General features: G+C 51.8%; 6 protein-coding genes across 9 annotated transcripts; 3 read left to right on the top strand and 3 right to left on the bottom strand.

Annotated features, from left to right (window-relative positions):
• Window positions 1–960: 960 nt before the first annotated feature.
• Window positions 961–1,960, bottom strand: H310_11665 (hypothetical protein; the record flags this gene model as incomplete). The annotated part of the gene is made up of 3 exons (XM_008878408.1): window positions 961–1,290; window positions 1,362–1,617; window positions 1,743–1,960. The coding sequence occupies 3 exons, from the start codon at window positions 1,958–1,960 to the stop codon at window positions 961–963; spliced, it is 804 nt and encodes a 267-aa protein (XP_008876630.1).
• A 336-nt stretch (window positions 1,961–2,296) lies between these two features.
• On the top strand, window positions 2,297–3,964 carry H310_11666 (hypothetical protein). The gene is made up of 6 exons (XM_008878409.1): window positions 2,297–2,485; window positions 2,537–2,602; window positions 2,647–2,859; window positions 2,924–3,160; window positions 3,210–3,467; window positions 3,529–3,964. The coding sequence occupies exons 1-6, from the start codon at window positions 2,351–2,353 to the stop codon at window positions 3,727–3,729; spliced, it is 1,110 nt and encodes a 369-aa protein (XP_008876631.1). The 5' UTR covers window positions 2,297–2,350; the 3' UTR covers window positions 3,730–3,964.
• Window positions 3,646–6,207, bottom strand: H310_11667 (hypothetical protein). Of its 3 annotated transcripts, XM_008878412.1 has the most exons (10): window positions 5,885–6,193; window positions 5,741–5,833; window positions 5,521–5,692; window positions 5,319–5,468; window positions 5,155–5,269; window positions 4,841–4,986; window positions 4,583–4,760; window positions 4,417–4,533; window positions 3,945–4,354; window positions 3,646–3,846 (listed from the first exon to the last, which is right to left on the bottom strand). In XM_008878412.1, exons 1-10 carry the CDS (start codon window positions 6,191–6,193, stop codon window positions 3,734–3,736), a joined length of 1,803 nt encoding a protein of 600 aa, XP_008876634.1. In that variant the 3' UTR covers window positions 3,646–3,733. The 3 variants fall into 3 exon arrangements, with proteins under 3 accessions (XP_008876634.1, XP_008876632.1, XP_008876633.1); XM_008878410.1 differs by having other exon boundaries at window positions 3,646–4,354; window positions 5,885–6,207; XM_008878411.1 differs by having other exon boundaries at window positions 3,646–4,319.
• An 859-nt stretch (window positions 6,208–7,066) lies between these two features.
• On the top strand, window positions 7,067–8,167 carry H310_11668 (hypothetical protein; the record flags this gene model as incomplete). Its single annotated transcript, XM_008878413.1, has 6 exons — window positions 7,067–7,145; window positions 7,191–7,320; window positions 7,562–7,676; window positions 7,737–7,754; window positions 7,820–7,983; window positions 8,047–8,167. 6 exons carry the CDS (start codon window positions 7,067–7,069, stop codon window positions 8,165–8,167), a joined length of 627 nt encoding a protein of 208 aa, XP_008876635.1.
• A 674-nt stretch (window positions 8,168–8,841) lies between these two features.
• On the top strand, window positions 8,842–10,512 carry H310_11669. Of its 2 annotated transcripts, XM_008878414.1 has the most exons (3): window positions 8,842–10,216; window positions 10,271–10,384; window positions 10,429–10,477. In XM_008878414.1, exon 1 carries the CDS (start codon window positions 8,881–8,883, stop codon window positions 10,153–10,155), a length of 1,275 nt encoding a protein of 424 aa, XP_008876636.1. In that variant the 5' UTR covers window positions 8,842–8,880; the 3' UTR covers window positions 10,156–10,216; window positions 10,271–10,384; window positions 10,429–10,477. The 2 variants fall into 2 exon arrangements, with proteins under 2 accessions (XP_008876636.1, XP_008876637.1); XM_008878415.1 differs by having other exon boundaries at window positions 10,271–10,512.
• Window positions 10,513–11,555: 1,043 nt separating this feature from the next.
• H310_11670 (hypothetical protein) lies at window positions 11,556–13,635 on the bottom strand. Its single transcript, XM_008878416.1, has 5 exons — window positions 13,440–13,635; window positions 13,346–13,393; window positions 13,204–13,295; window positions 13,065–13,155; window positions 11,556–13,018 (listed from the first exon to the last, which is right to left on the bottom strand). Exons 1-5 carry the CDS (start codon window positions 13,592–13,594, stop codon window positions 11,659–11,661), a joined length of 1,746 nt encoding a protein of 581 aa, XP_008876638.1. The 5' UTR covers window positions 13,595–13,635; the 3' UTR covers window positions 11,556–11,658.
• Between the last annotated feature and the right edge of the window lie 1,841 nt (window positions 13,636–15,476).

The raw sequence follows: 15,476 nt of genomic DNA on the forward strand, positions 1-15,476 counted from the left end.
GCGGAGCATGGTTGACATTGCAGTAGGACTCGTCCAAGAACACTTCGGGTACAACAGGCGAACCACTCAATGTCCGTCCGGTTCGACAACTTCTTGCGAAGATACGTTGCCCTGAAAGCCACGTTGACGGTTGACTCTGCGAGGTAGCATCGGCTGCGGCCCTTTTGAAAGCAGTAGCCAAGGCGACTGAGGACTCGCCTCATGGACGGACGGCAACGGACAAGTCATATTTGTCGTCCAGGTGGTTGCAAATGGTCATTGCAGTTACGGGTAGGCAGTTTGTGTTGGAGTTTAGTATGAACTCGCGTATCTCACCCGAGTAAGTTTCTGCGATCGAGCGCGGACGATGCCCCTTATTTCCTTCTCCAAAGAATGGGTCTTTGTGGCGCTGCCACTCCGTTATGATTCGGCTGATGGTGTTCGTTGAGAAGCCGAGGCGCTCAGCCACCCTCTGTCGCACGGGTGCTTGTGGACCCGTACTGTAGCCTTTAGCTTCATAAAATATTCATGGCATTTTACAACCAAGCACTTTTCGGCTGCTGAGAGCTGGTGTTTTTTCTTCATAACTCGTCGCACACTGATGCTAAATGTGTCCTGAAGTGTGCTAAATACTGCTGCTCTCACAGCCTACCCGCCACTCATCTTAGTATCTTGATATTCGTATTCCATCATATTTATATTACAATCCTTATTTCCCGTGCGCGATCCCAATTGGCTCCGACAAATAGTACTACACCTTTTCCCGGCCAAGTTGAAAGATTTTTCCATCCAAGGTGAATAATTTGACGTTTCAAACGTCAAATTATTCACCTTGGATAAAACGATTGGTGTAAAAACACACCATTTTCCATTCCAACATGAAATTTTCTCATTCAATATAAACTGCCTACTGACCATACACCATGTTCTCCAATTGGAGAGCCTTTTCGACATTCCGCTGACAGAACAGGACCTAACGGATCACCAAAGGTTAGTGATGCACGAAATCGACTCCTGGGCTGCGTCCTCAAGTAAGATCATGCGTCTCTCGAGGAATGTCCCGTACTCACCACGTTCAAGCATAGCGTCTGTGTGAAGAACAAGGTAGCTCTTCACGCGGGCCTTGAACACGCTGAAGCAGCTCTCGATCGGATTCAGCATGGGCGAGTATGGTCCAAGGCGCAGCAAGCTTATGTCATAGTGTTGGACAACACGACTTTCCGTTTGCGAATGGGCTGGCGCGTTGTCCAACACAATGACCATGCGCTTGCCAGCAAAGTGATCCCGCCACGCGTCCGACCTCTTGACCGACTGGTACAAATTTCAAAGAATTCCGCGTTCTGCTCCATCTTGATACTTCCGCGCTCCAACTTGTAACAGACAAGGCCCTGCTCCGCGGACACGGCACATTGAACTTGCAAGTTCGGCCCCTTGGATGGTGGCAGAACAACCGTTGCCCGCTTTCCCTTTTTGGCACGCCTGAAGCTCCGCTTGCAGTAGAGATTGAAGTTGGTTTCGTCGTAATAGACAATAAAGTCTCCATTGATTTGGTGCTGCTTAAGCTTCAGAGCAAATTCACGCCGCTTTTGCTTGTTGACGTCGTTGTTGCATGTCGCGGTCTCAATGCGCACTTGTTTACTGTGGAAAGCATGCCCAAAATGTGGCGGCTTATCGTCTGGACCGAGATGTTCGTGCCGTTGAAATCCCCCTCAATGAAACTTTTCATTTCGCGCAAGGTGTATTGACAGTTTTCGTCTAGGTACTTTTCGAGCGCATCGCGGATCTCCGCGGTGACCTTCTTCTGCCCCGTGCGAACGCCCCCTCGTGGCAGCAGCATCGTTCGACCAGAGTTGACGACCCTCCATGCCGTGGCATAGGACATGCCATTGTGCTGTGCGATAAGGCTCCAGTCATCGCCCCGGAGGTGTGCGTCAAGCACTCGCTGCTTCTCGTCGGCTGTTGGGCCTTTGCTTTTCTTCATTCGAAGACAAACGAATATGAACGTGATTTCATTAGTCGGTGTGGTTACCGCGCAATTTTGCGCGCCTTTCAAATTCATTTTGATTGGAACAAGGTTCATGTTGATCTGAACTTTTGCACTCCACATCACTTCCCAAAATTTATATTTTATTTTGATTTCACATTGAATGGAAAAATCTTTCAACTTAGCCGGGAAAAGGTGAAGTCAATAGCGTTCCGCTCCGCCATCAGTTGACCTTCGATACCTTCAACTGGCAATTTTTTTCCCAGACACTCGAGTGCACTCACTCGACTCTCCTGCACTCACTCGACTCTCCTGCACATTCTGCTTCCCCCTCGCATCCCTTGGACGTCCTGCGAATCTGACGAAGACTTTGTCCAGTCTAGTGAGATGAAGCGCACCGCAAGCGATGTTGGCGATCGGGCGGCAAAAGTGGCTCGCATCGACGGCCATGCCCTGGTATTTCCCGTCCCGAGCGTGCGGGACTTCTTGGCATCAACCACGAGCAGGAAGCGCTTCACGAAAGTACTCGATCCATTCGTTGCATCACCGTCACACACATCATTCCTTCGCTAGCCTGTGCAAGTCGGTGGCTTTAGCAAATACCCCGACGGTCGCGTCAAGTTTGATCAGTCTCTCCTGGTGAGCGCACGTCGACTTGCATGTACTAGCTGATGAGTTGGCAGAAATCCCTGAGGAACGCTGCGCCGTTGCACTCGGATTTGCTGGCTGGCATGGATACATACACAGAGCCACATAATACCGCGCCGCTGGAACACGTGATTGCCGCCGCGCTGCCAGAACACAGACGTCTCCATGACCACGCAACGTGTTCGCCACCTCCGCTGTCGAAGCATCACGTTGTCACATATCGAAATAACCTGAACAAGATCATGGGGGTGCGTCATGTCTTGGGTGCTTCAAGCGTTTGCACGCTGTGCAATGGCTTAGCTGCAAATGTAGACCCCGTATAATACGAACTCCCCTTACTCGATGCAAGTCCAGCGAACTCAAGGCTGCATCTATCTCAATGTGGTCTTGTCCGACCTGGCTCCATCGCGTCTGCCCGCGAGCTTCACTCAGCTTCAAGCGGCATATGCAGGTCGTCGATACGAAGAGCTTACTTCCAAGACGGCATCGCCTCGTGGTGGTGAGTACTGCGGGGTATTTTCTGTCTCGTTGGGGCAAACGAAGCTGCTGGTTGGAATCTCAACCACAACACCCATTGAACATCGAAACCACTCGGTAGATTGGAGCTGAGCTCGACGGGATCGACGACTCCGGTGACATTTCCAATCTCTACATCGAGCTCAAGACGTTTCGTGCCTTGGCGACGTCAAAGGATCGGTTTACATTTGAGCGATACAAGCTTCTGGCGTTCTGGATTCAGTCGTACGTTGTTGGAGTGCCGTTGATTCGAGTGGGGTTTCGAGACGATTCCTTTCGTTTGGTCAAGGAGCAGACTTTTCAAACCACTGGGTTGCCTCGGTACGGAGAAAAGTATTGGGTACGAACGACCTACTCCACGGTCACCCCCCATGGCACGCTTGTTTCATTGTTTGGATTAGAACCCCACCGTTTGCATCAATTTCGCCAACTCGTTTCTCACGTGGTTGGCTGAACAAGCCCTGGACGATCAAGTCGTGTACTTGATCGAGTACGACCCGCGCAACAAGTGCATCCAGCTAACTCCTTCGACCGCTCCACTATTTGTCTCTACTCCCTTGGTGGTCGAGAGCCATGACGATGGAGCGCCAGGCCAACACTGACACGTCAACGCCAACAGGACAGAATAAAACAGAACATGTACCAATTACCCTCCCCGAAAAGATCGAAGTTGGGGTGTGGTAGGTCGCTGACAATTCTTGTAAAGCGACACATTGTGGCTACAGGTTGATAATTCGACACATCACGACAGTGTTGACAATCACGAGAAAGGTCCAGATCACCACGGAAGGTGCTAGCACCACCATGGCCATCGTACCATTCAATGTGACGAATTGCATCAAGTGTTGCTTGGAAAGGCCATCACCGCCGTCATACTTTGTTGGAAAAAGAGGCGACGATGGTGAATCATCTTCTGTCGTCGTCGACGTGGGCATGGATTGCGGTGAGCGTTGACAGGTTGGACAGGATCGGGGTGCCGGCGACTCGTCAGGACTCGAGGGACGATCGTGATCATGCGGCAATGGACTCAACTCGTCGTCATCGTCGCATTCGCATTCGTCGTCGTCGTCACTCAAGTCTTCGTCGGACGAAGGCGAAAGAGGCAGTTGGGTCACACATTCGGCCTCGTGGTTCATGCTAGTTTGGTTCCAACGCTCAAAGTACATGCAAGTGGCCAATGCTGCCCTCCATGCTACAAATTCCTCTTCATTTTCAGCGCACAACGACCTAGTAGTGGTCTCAACTATTCAGCCGCCTGGCCCAACCGGTAAATTATTGATTCCACGCACCATGTAATTTTGCCAGATGAGATGCGAAAAGCATACGGAGTAGGGCTGTTGTGTTCTGGCGGCACGTCAAGCGTGGTTTTGGCCGACGATACGCGCAGCTTGGCAATCGCACCCTCCCTGCACATGTAAAATCGTTTGAGCAGTGCATGAATAACAGTTTGCCTACCTGGCCACAGCTTCTTCCTTGTCGTAATACCGCAAAATACCATGGGCACCATCGAGCGTGAACCACTTGCGATACCACTTGTACGTCGACGTAAACCCTGCTTTGATCAGAGTATGCCGCCGCTGAACAATCAAGGCACCAGCTTTAATGCAATACGCCCCACTTCCATTCGCCCACCCTGGGAACCAACATTGATTCATCAATATGAGGCGACAAGATACATTCAGAGCCAAACGGCACGAATTCAGAAGGGCGCACCGATTTTTGTCATGGAGCGGCTCACGAGGCGTCTCGGAGATATGATCATGGAATGGCTTCGCACTTGCTCAATGTACCCCGTGGGTGGTGGCAAAGCCGCCGTCGATTGTTCGACTGGATCGGTGGAGGATCCATTTGCAGATGCGCTGATAGTGACCCCAATCAAGAAGGTCAGTTAATTCCTGCAAGGACGAGAATCCCAATATCAACACCACCTCTCTTGTCAAACCAATAAAACCATCCGTGCGATCGGCCATTCAATATCACCAACGTATTCCCCACACTCAAATCCAAGCGCTGGTCTGGAAACGTACTGGTTGAACGGCAAAATGACATCAGCGCGGTAAGTAATCGTTTTGGAACGGCGCCACACGTACGAGTTGTCCCACGTGAGGACACACACGCCACTGGAAGGGCATGTTACCGTGCCTGGGCTCATGGCAGGAAGCAATGATGAGTGAGAAAGGATCGTTTATACCTCTTAAAGTTTGTTCACGGGAGTACATATGCAGGACGTGGTCGTGGTTGAGAATGATCGTGAACCCAACGTCGTACTTGTGGGCTGAGAACTGGAACGCTACGTCTGCGCCAGCGCAAGGAATTTCAACGCTGATTGAGTACGATTGCCCTTTGCAACCGTGTATGACTTGAGTGTGGACTTGGTGGTAGGGGAAGTTTACCTCGTTGGATGAGCACTGTGGTGGATTCACGGATTTCGTTGACATCGTCATGGTCATTCTCGTCATCGTCGGTGCCATCCGAGAGGGGGCAGTCGTCGAGAAAAGCTCGAAGCAAGTCGCATGAAGCAATCGTGTCGAGTGCAAACAAGTGTTCGACGTATCGTTCCAGTTCCTGGAGCCTCATGAGACATTGCGTTCAGCTTGAGTTGACGACAAGCACCTTGTACTTTTGCTCGATGTAACGACTGTCATATCGATTGAGTTTCATGGAAGGAAGAGGGAGAATATTGGCTCGGGGGTATTTGTTGCACAGCTACGGGTTTCACGTCAAGAGAAGCCCTTCTAACTTCTTAAAACTCGATACCTGCTTGTGGAAGGACTTGAATTGCAGGTACGTTCGCTTGACTGTACTCACATCATCCGCATCTGTGACGTGCATGATGAAAGTGACGAAGTACGGGCGGGTGTGGATGGATCGTCGAAACTTGCGTGTTTCCTGCTTGTCGATTGTGTGGCTCACGATACGACACGTCAGCTGCACCCCACGCCGAGAAGAGGCGGCGTTGTCGCCATCTATTGAAAAGGCATATGCATTTTCATCGCTCATCTTGCCCAAAGACTTGAACGTCCTCGCATCTCGGCGGGAGCTCTCGTTGTCCGAAAAGTCTTGCATTTTGTGTCTGCCCGCGCCGTTTCAACTGCGCCAACTCCTATATTATCCGGATTCAATTGTATCCGTATCATTGGGGAAATTCAAATTCTGCGCGCCAAAATTTTGGTCGGCATGGAGATGAGCAACGACGTCCGTGACGCGAAACGATGGGAGCTCATGTTGATGTATGCGGATAAGCGGCATGAGGAGGTGTGTGTCATATAACTACACGTTAGTCCAATGCTGGGTACTAGGCAACGGTTGTTGACGTCATGCGATGCTTCACGACAATGCGAACAGATATGCAAGGTATCCTCAGCCGCACGCCCAACTGGGCAAGCGTGCAGTACATGAAGATGGTGCAATGCATGCTGAAGATGATGGTCCTACTCAAGAAAGCAAATTCAAGCTCTTTTCATGCTGAAACCAATCTTTTTGTGCAATTCTGCGTTCGTGTGATCATGGATGCTGGATGTCCGCAATCCCTACTCTCGCAAGCCATGTCATTGCTATACGACTTGTGCGGGTCCACAGCTTCGGCGGTGGTTGCATCACTTGGACTCGGTGCATTTCAACGGGACGAGTCGTCGTCGGAATTTTACTGGTGAGTTGGTACCTCAAGCAATATCCTAAAGATCGCATGATTCACGTCGCCCTTCAGTGCGTGCCGAGCGTTGGTACAAGCGCCATGAAGTTTGGTGCTCGAATGGCTCTCCATTGAAGATTGTACTATGCGTAGAACGAATTGCTTGTTTGTTTGACGGGGACATTGACATCGTTCGAGGTCTGAGATGTCTCCACCTGCAACTTCACGTATTCACGTAGCTTGTTCACGCTCCTGTGGTCGATGGATCCATTTCGCTGCGGCTTGCAGACTTTGTGAACGAATTATTGATGTCAAGCTCGTCGAAATCACGTGTGATGGGCTCATCCATGATCCTTCATATTATCGTCGACTCAACGCATGAACAATGTTCAGTCAGTCCGCTTAACGTCTATTCTCACGTCCAATGTGTAGCCAAGACGATTCTGGACGTTCTTTTCGATTGCATTGATGTCGAAGACAACCCCCGAATCCAAGCACACGTTGTCGGTCTCATCTGGGAAGCTCTGGATCTGCGAAGAGATCTCATGAACAACAAGACTTGGTTGGCCGTTGCGCCTTGGCTAAGGCATAACAACACACTTGTGTCGTCCACGTCAGTATATTCTGCCATGAGGTGGCTCCTGAGCGATCAAATCGTGATGGAAATCAACCATGCTGTGGTGATTATTTTGTATCCTTCTTTTGACCTCGAACTCATCGCTACATAGCTGTCTGAACTGGTCTCGATGTATGTGGCGGAAGCACTTTGAGTAGTGCATGGAGAAATGACGAGATCGATGTAGCTACGTTCATAACAGCCAGTCGTTGAGTCAGCCAGTACTAGAGCTCATGTTTCAGTTCTTTCAAGACCATTACGGGTCAACTGAAGCCCAAGCGAGCGTTGTGTCGCTCTGTGTGGTACGCACCCAATGGTTCTAGGCGAATTCGGTTGATGCATCATGACCATCATCATTCTAGTTGCGCCGACACCAACTCGTACGGTCCTGGTCCCGACAGGACGGCATGGAGGGGTGGGGTGATATGTATTTTGTCGATGATAGGCGTATTCGAATGGGATGTCGCTGCCGACAGTCGTGGCTGAGCACCAGTTGGAAGGCTTGCGCTCCGATCGCCTGGAAAGTACATTGAAGCGCGAAAGCCAACTCCTCGTGCGGATGCTAAAACATCCGTTCATGCAAAACAGCCTCGTGCGTCGCTATCAAAAGTTCGAAAAACAACCACACTGCCTATGTTGCTACAGGTTGATCCATTTTATGTGTATGCCTAGGATGATGCAAAGCATGTTTGCCACGACGTACTCGACGAGCCGCGTGCGAAATATTTTATGTATGATCCATGCGTTTCCCAGCTTCACTCCAGTCGAGAACGAAACGAAAGGATCGGGCTGAGCAGTATTATTCAGGACCACGATCATCCATTCATGGCCTGGTGGCCTTGCTGAAAATGTTGTCGTGGAATGCTGTATCGCATATTGATGACATGAATTTCCTGGACCCAGTATCCGCGAGCCACATCATCATCATGGTGGTGCTGCTTGCAATGACAACTGCGCAGCCGTGGATGGTAAGCCGACCCTTGCAAAGGGGCCTCTACCTGGCATCTCCACCGGCGTGGCGGCAGAAACAGGGGCAATCCCTCGATCACTGGCGCTACGTGCGTGCCCCAAGCTAAAGAAAATGCACGCGACAGTCCACGTCATTAGTTGGTGTCTGGATATGACTACACTATACCGGCCCCGGTGTCCTCCGTCGCTATGATGAGCCGTGTGCCTGCATACCACGTCTGGGAAGAGTTGACGTGGCCGTGGCTCTCGTGGAGCTCTCCGACACCTACAAGATTTCAAGCTTCCCTCGATACGTCCGCACGCGGTGGCGTCAGGATCACGTAGCAACCGAACGAGGCGGCAGCGAGCGCGTGTTTGCTTTCGGCAAAATCGCCCCGTCGGCGAATATGTACCTGATTTGCCTGTCGCTTGCATGTCAAACCGGTGGAAGATACAGTTGACATCGCGACTGCCGATTCCGAGATAGCGAAGTGTTACAGTAGGTGGGACTTGTATGCAGCCAGCGCCACTTTGACACGGTTTACTTTCCAATTGATCATGGCTAGACTCGTCGTGGCGACTTTTCTTGCTGTGATGACCATCGCAATGGCTTCGTTGGTCGACTTGCCGCTGTGCGGTGGCCCCGTCATGTCGTATGGACCGGCTAAAGCGACATATCCTGCGCTGGCTGACGCGTTGACGCTGGTCGAAGAGCAACCGATCGCAGTGTGGTGGAGCGACAACAATCCCACGCATCGGATAGAAATCGACGCGCTGTTCGACCGATGCAATGCCTCGACCGTCCCGACCATCGTCGTATACGCACTACCGAACAAGGACTGCCACGCCAGCTACAGCAACCGCGGATTTATCAACTCGACTGAGCAATACACGGCCTTTGTCCAACAACTCGCGACACTTGTCGGGTCGCGACCCGTGATCTACATCCTCGAGCCGGATGCCGTCGGGCTGGCCACAGGCGGGGGCTGCGGCCAGGATGCAGGTTACCTCGACAACATGCAGAGAGCAAGCGCGGTACTTACCACCAACAACGCGAACGCCATGTTGTATGTGGATGTCGGGTACTGGATGCTCCAAACTGACGACAAAGCGCGGCAAATCGCGTCGGCTCTTCAAGTTGTCAGCGCCACCAGTCGACTGCACTCTGTCCGTGGAATCGTGCTCAACACGGCCAACTACCGCCCTGTATCCGAGATAACGAGTTTATGTGCCAGGTTGATCCAAGTGGCGGGCAACCCCGACTGGCGATGTGTGATCGACACTTCCCGGAACTACCAGACGCCAACGACGACGACGGAGTGGTGCAACAACAAGTTTGGGGCGATTGGAATCCCGCCCACTCGAAACACGGGGTTCCCTAACCTCGTCGACGCGTTTTTGTGGATAAAGATCCCCGGCGAGTCGGATGGGGAATGTATCAATCGCACCGCCATCGCAGGGCCGATGCACTCGATTGACGCGATGCCTGGTCCCGCCGCCGCCGTCTTCTTTCCTCAAGCGTTTCGGACTCTGTGGAACCAAGGGTACTTTGTCCAGAACAACCTCGCCCCCGTCCTCGAGCAGGATGCCGAAGCCATGGTCCTTGCCCAAGTCGAAAGCAAAACGCCCGATCTTGCGAGGCCCGACGGGTCGGACGCACCGACCACGCAGAGACCACATTTGCCAGAGGAGCCACACCCGTCAAAGTTGAACAACCAAGTCCCTCGGCCAGCAGCTGCAATTTTGACATCCAGCAGCCCCAACGACTCGGTCTTTCTCACTTGGGGCATCCATGGCACCGTCGTAGTAGCAGGCGCTTTGCTTGCTCTGTAGGGTGCCCTGCGAAAGCGACGACGGCCCGCACGCACCTGATACGTTGTGTTGTTCAAGTCGAGTACTAGTTATTCCGAATCACAAACTTTCCCGGAATAACTCTTGTGTTGGGTAGGTGAGGCTCGAGTGGACGAACAGGTCGAAGTACCTGATGGCGTCCATGGAAACTGGGAACCCAGGAGATCTTGTGGGGACGCAAAATTGGAACAGTTGGACTTGGCCTTGCCCGGTAGCTCGCTCGAGACGTCTTCTCTGTCTAAAGAAGCAATCCAGGTTTCGCGGCTGTGATCCATGGCCGCGTTCGCGTTGATATGGATCGATGTTTGAGTTTATGGGCTGTTCAACAGTTCTCCGCAAAGACTGCGAGCGTCAGGAGTGTGTACGATTCCGACGTGGCGCCGCCAGCGTCGATGCTTTGCTCGCCGAGCAGCGTCATCTTGGTTCTTGCACATAGTTGAGCCGTCAGCATTCAACAAAGGACGTGCATCTCAGCGAAGAGTGGATGCCTATTTACTTTACCAGATGCTCGTGAATGACAGCGAAACCTGCGCCACGAACGGGCGGCGCGCTTGAGGGCATTGAGTTGTCATGTGGGACAACATGGAATTCTACCATGGTGGAATAGCATCGTTGTCTGGGGAGTACTCGCCACAGCTGTGGCCTGTCGAGCCATGAGCGCGTCCTCACCTTCCAGTACGTCGCGCTTGAGGCCACGCAGGTGGTCCAAGGGACTACCATGACGAGAACTGCGATGAAGATGTGAATTGAAGTGACGAAAGTTAGTCGTGCAACAGGAGCGTGCGGCTTTGTGTCCTAGCGGTCGAGCATCCACCGGCAGCAGTGCAATAGCTGCAGGCTCCATGAACAACACAACACGGCGACTGCACACCACGGGGCCGGAGGATGCGTGCTCAGCTAACGTCGCTCGGGGCGTCTGTTGAGTTGAATGTCGTGTTGTGCAGCCAATGTGATCGCCAAAGTGCTCAAGATCTATCCGGTCGTGGCTGGCTTCAAGTGTGTCCCTTGGTCGTTGGCCTCGACAACCTTACGACGATAGTGCACGACGTTGATCGCGACTGCTGCTCCCACCCTCCACAACCAGATCGTGTTCCTCATCACGTGCGCTCCCTTCTGGAACCTAGATTCGACTTGTCCAACCCCATGGAGCCTTTGCTATTTATTCGATAGGCACATGCACTTGCCGTCCTCGCGTTTCGAATCCCGACCAAATGGGGATCGCTGAATCGATACAAGAGCCCCATACGCCTTGGCCACGACTTCGTGCGGACCATGTTTGCCCCCATTAAGTGTACGACGCAGAAACGTTTGCTAGCGGCGAGGGCCGCACACGTGGAGCCCATTTCAGTGCGTGCATGTGAGAGACCATCACAAGGTACAATGTAAAGTCAAAGGGATCGTTCGCTCCTTGTCGACGAAGTCCAATGCGCAATAAGTTAAATATCGTTATGTCTCATAGCTGGCACAGCAGGCTAGTTGATTGAATCAAGCAATGGTGAATTCTGCCGTGTCCATCGTGACCAAGACGAAGAGACCTTCCCGAAGCAACTCCCGCGTCGGATAAATAGGGAGGTCGATGCGGTTGAAGCACGAGTGGACTCTCGGAAACGACCCTCTTGTGTAAGGAATGCCATACAAATTGAACGGACACAATCGGCCGTCATTGCTCGTGAGGGCCTTGAACCCCTGCAACGGCACGCGAGACGATCCGGTCGTGAACTGGAGCAGCTTGGCCCGCTCCGACGCCGTCATGTCAAACTCGATGACGTCCCAGAACCAACCGACCACGTCCTCCAACGACTTGGACACGATCGTCGACCGCTTCCAGTCGGCCACGTCGATCTCGGAAAACCCACACAGCATCAACTCGAGCTCCTTGTAATCGAACGGCATCAGCAGCTCCTGCGGCAGCACGTCGTACAGGCCCTGGACCAAATGCTGTAGCTGCGGCGCGACCCGGTCAAACAGCAAGTACTGCACCATCCTGTCCACGTACTCGGCCTTGTTGGCGTTCGTGACGGCGATATCTCGTCCGCCAACCACAAGCTCGACCTCCGACCCGGCTTCGTCCACCGTCACACTGAACGTGAGCGCGAGATCGTCGACGTCGTCGCAGTCTCGGACGTACACGAGGCTCGAGTACACGGTCGGGTCGAGATACCGAATGTCGTCCATGGAGACAGGGTACCCCAGGAGCATCTTGAAGAGGGGGACGCAAAAGTGGAATGGCAGGACTTGGCCGTCGATGATGGCTCGCCCAAGAAGTCTTCCGACCGCGAGGAAGTGGTTGAGGTGGTTGGGTCCGTTGAGTGTGGCCGAGTTGGGCTGGATGAAGAAGGACTGGTCTTCTACGTTGGACACGAAAAACAAGCCTTGGTCGGCGCTAAAGATTTCGTCCGTGAGCAGCGTGTACCATTCCCTCGTCACGCCGCCGGCATCGATGGCGCTTTCGCCAAGCAGCGTGATTTTTGTTTTCGAGCACAATTGATCGACTTTCAAGATGACGAGCAGTTGGATCGATTCCTCAAAAATTTTGTTCCGGTACACCTTCATTTTCGTGTGTGTTGAATCGAGCGTCGTCAGCTGGTTGACGAGCCATGCAAACTTGAGCGAGAAGCTGAGGCTGCGGACGTACTCCAACTGGCCATACCACCACGATTGTGTCGATTCGCCACTGCCAATGTGAACGCCAGCAAATGTCGCGTCGAAGGCGAGCCACTTCAGCGTGTTTTCATCCTTCGTGCAGCTGACAATGTAATGGTTGAGAGTGGAGGGATCGGTGTGGTTGGCTTTCCAAAGAACGCCGGTCGTCGAGTTGTACTCGCGCATCCAGTCATGGCGCTCCCTACCACCAATCTTGTGACGAAGGATGTTGCGTTGGCGAGGAATACCTGGCACTGCGCTGCGTCGAGTTGAGGTTGTCCAAGGCCACGACAGTGCCGTCGGCCGTTGCAAACTCGGGTGTGACAAGCAGGTACAACGCTGCACGTTTCTAGTGAGACCATTGTCGCGAACACGGACGGTGGCTACCTTGGCTCGAACGACACAATGCACACTCGAGCTGGTCGGTCGCGTTTCGGAACCCGCAAATATTGCATCGCCACTTTTTGGCCTCCAACGAGCTACGGGTCGGAGCATAAGTTTCAAGGACACGGATCGTAATGAAGCGTACGGGTCTTCCAGGGCATCTCGCTGGAGCCCAGCCAAGTGGCCCACGTGCCTACAGACGCTCCATCAGTACATGGTGCCGTGCGACGGCATCGCACTCGTTGGGCAGCAATGGCACAGTCGGCTCTTTGTGTTTGGATCGACAGAAAATGATCGCACAGATCACAATCACAATCGTGCTACCGAGTGTGTAGAGCTGGTATCTCCCCAGGGCCGAGTCGAGTCCGCCTTGTTGCTGAGATGCCGACGACATGGCACAGAATCAAATGTGCTCGACGCTCGTGGATACCCTCGGGGAGTTCCAGTGAACACTTCCAGATGTTCCTCGGTCATGAAATTTTACTATTTTTTTGTTTCATGCCAAAAAGGCAATTCAATTTGACACCCATCGAAACATAAAGTGTCGCAGAAAAAAAGAGTCGTCGTTTCTCGCAACATCAAAGTGCACCAAAACATTCAAAGTTTTGGGTGCATATCCAAACGAGGCACCAAGGCGGGACAGAGTTTTGAACAACTGGAGTCTCCCCAACACGCTCGAGTTGTACATGGTGGTGCCGTTGCGATGTTTGAATGACCTCGTTTCGCTGTCATGCTTATGTCATGCCATTCGTTCGAACGACACTCGATGATGTGTTGGGCCGTCATGGCGCACCCAAGAGCTCCCCAGACCGAACGGGATCCTCGCCTCCTAGAGGCAGTATTCACACATGTTATGCAGAGTTGTCGCAAAACCGGATCATGTTTGGAATCTATGAGTCCGCTTGCAGAATCATGACATCGAATACAATGCACTTGGAGGGTTTCGATACTTGCGTCAATGGCCACGCATGGGGGGAAACCATGGCCGACAAGTGTGTTGCGGTTCCAACCATTCGCAATTTGTGCACTCTCGACAGCTTGAATACCACATTTCCTAACCGTGAGTCGAGTGATGCGAAGGACAACGAAGTTGTTGTATTCAGCGTCATGTACTTCGGGCAATACAGACAGCGTAGTCGGCCCATGATGTCTACGGCGCGCCATGCACCATTGTCGAATTCGGCCAGCGAGCTCTTCCAACACTCGATGCTTTTCACTTAGGTCGACGAACTAAGAGGCCATAATGCGATCGAAATATCAAGACAAAATCATCTCAAACTTCGTATGTGGATAGTATTATACATACGCAACGATCGTTTCATACAGGCAGATTGCGACAGAAAAATGTCCCCACGCAGCATCAAGAAATAGTAGCACTTTTAGCCAATGGGTGACAAAGATTTCTACGACCTAGTACATGATATCATGCATGTTTTGCATTGGTATGTACTACCGTGAACTACATGTGAACTGGCGCACAGTGGTACCGGAAATATTTTTTTAAATTCCACAGCGCAAAAAAATCAAACATATTTAACCAATCAGAGCACCCCTGATCTAAGCTGTGTGATTGGCCAAATCAAAATTCAAATTCGTGAATTTGATTCACCTTGTCACCTTTGGTCCCCTGATCAATTGACATGTCACCGCCCCGACCTGCAGCACGCCGCCATCAGCGTCGCTACACAGTGCGTCAAATCCGCGTCTTACTTCAGATCAATACATGAACCTGGTCGCTTCATCCTCGTTGTAACATAATATCGCAAGCATACTATAAATTCATATGATGTCATGCAAGCTGTACGTTGGAACCTTCAACACTGCAACAGCTTCAAAAACAATAAGAAAATAGCTCATGCCGTAGAGCTGCCGCTCGAAGCCCGTGTGGTACAGGATTGATTCCATGACGTCAATGTGCGTTATGCCGTATAGTCAGTGTGGAGTGGAACCTCAGCATTCGTTGAGGTATCCTAATCTTCAGCGAGATCACAAAAACTATTTCCTCTGTTTCATGTTACATTGAATGAACTACAGTGCGCGAAATAAAGATAGATACAGTCGGATTTCGTCCTCACTTGCCCTCCGTACTACAGATGCATGCAAATGAACTTACTCAATCAATTCGAATGGTCATTTCTGACAGACCATCATGAAAATGCAATGAAACAATGTTCCGTTGGCGAGATATGACATGTCAACTACGAACATCACCAAAATCACCGCGAAATAATGATAAATACAGTAGCGAAAACGAAAGATGAGAAACAAACACAATC

This window comes from Aphanomyces invadans (genome assembly GCF_000520115.1).
Source record: "Aphanomyces invadans strain NJM9701 unplaced genomic scaffold supercont1.33, whole genome shotgun sequence".
Lineage (NCBI taxonomy): Eukaryota > Oomycota > Saprolegniomycetes > Saprolegniales > Verrucalvaceae > Aphanomyces > Aphanomyces invadans.

Coding starts and splice junctions, on each gene's coding strand:
- H310_11666 (XM_008878409.1), top strand. CDS start 2,351: ATGAAGCGCACCGCAAGCGATGTTGGCGATCGGGCGGCAAAAGTGGCT. Junction 2,603..2,646: donor AGTTTGATCAGTCTCTCCTG/GTGAGCGCACGT, acceptor ATGAGTTGGCAG/AAATCCCTGAGGAACGCTGC. Junction 3,468..3,528: donor GGTACGGAGAAAAGTATTGG/GTACGAACGACC, acceptor TGTTTGGATTAG/AACCCCACCGTTTGCATCAA.
- H310_11667 (XM_008878412.1), bottom strand. CDS start 6,193: ATGCAAGACTTTTCGGACAACGAGAGCTCCCGCCGAGATGCGAGGACG. Junction 4,355..4,416: donor TCATCTGGCAAAATTACATG/GTGCGTGGAATC, acceptor GACCACTACTAG/GTCGTTGTGCGCTGAAAATG. Junction 3,847..3,944: donor GCAATTCGTCACATTGAATG/GTACGATGGCCA, acceptor ATCAACCTGTAG/CCACAATGTGTCGCTTTACA.
- H310_11669 (XM_008878415.1), top strand. CDS start 8,881: ATGGCTAGACTCGTCGTGGCGACTTTTCTTGCTGTGATGACCATCGCA.
- H310_11670 (XM_008878416.1), bottom strand. CDS start 13,594: ATGTCGTCGGCATCTCAGCAACAAGGCGGACTCGACTCGGCCCTGGGG. Junction 13,296..13,345: donor CGAGATGCCCTGGAAGACCC/GTACGCTTCATT, acceptor TCCGACCCGTAG/CTCGTTGGAGGCCAAAAAGT. Junction 13,019..13,064: donor TCGACGCAGCGCAGTGCCAG/GTATTCCTCGCC, acceptor GATTGGTGGTAG/GGAGCGCCATGACTGGATGC.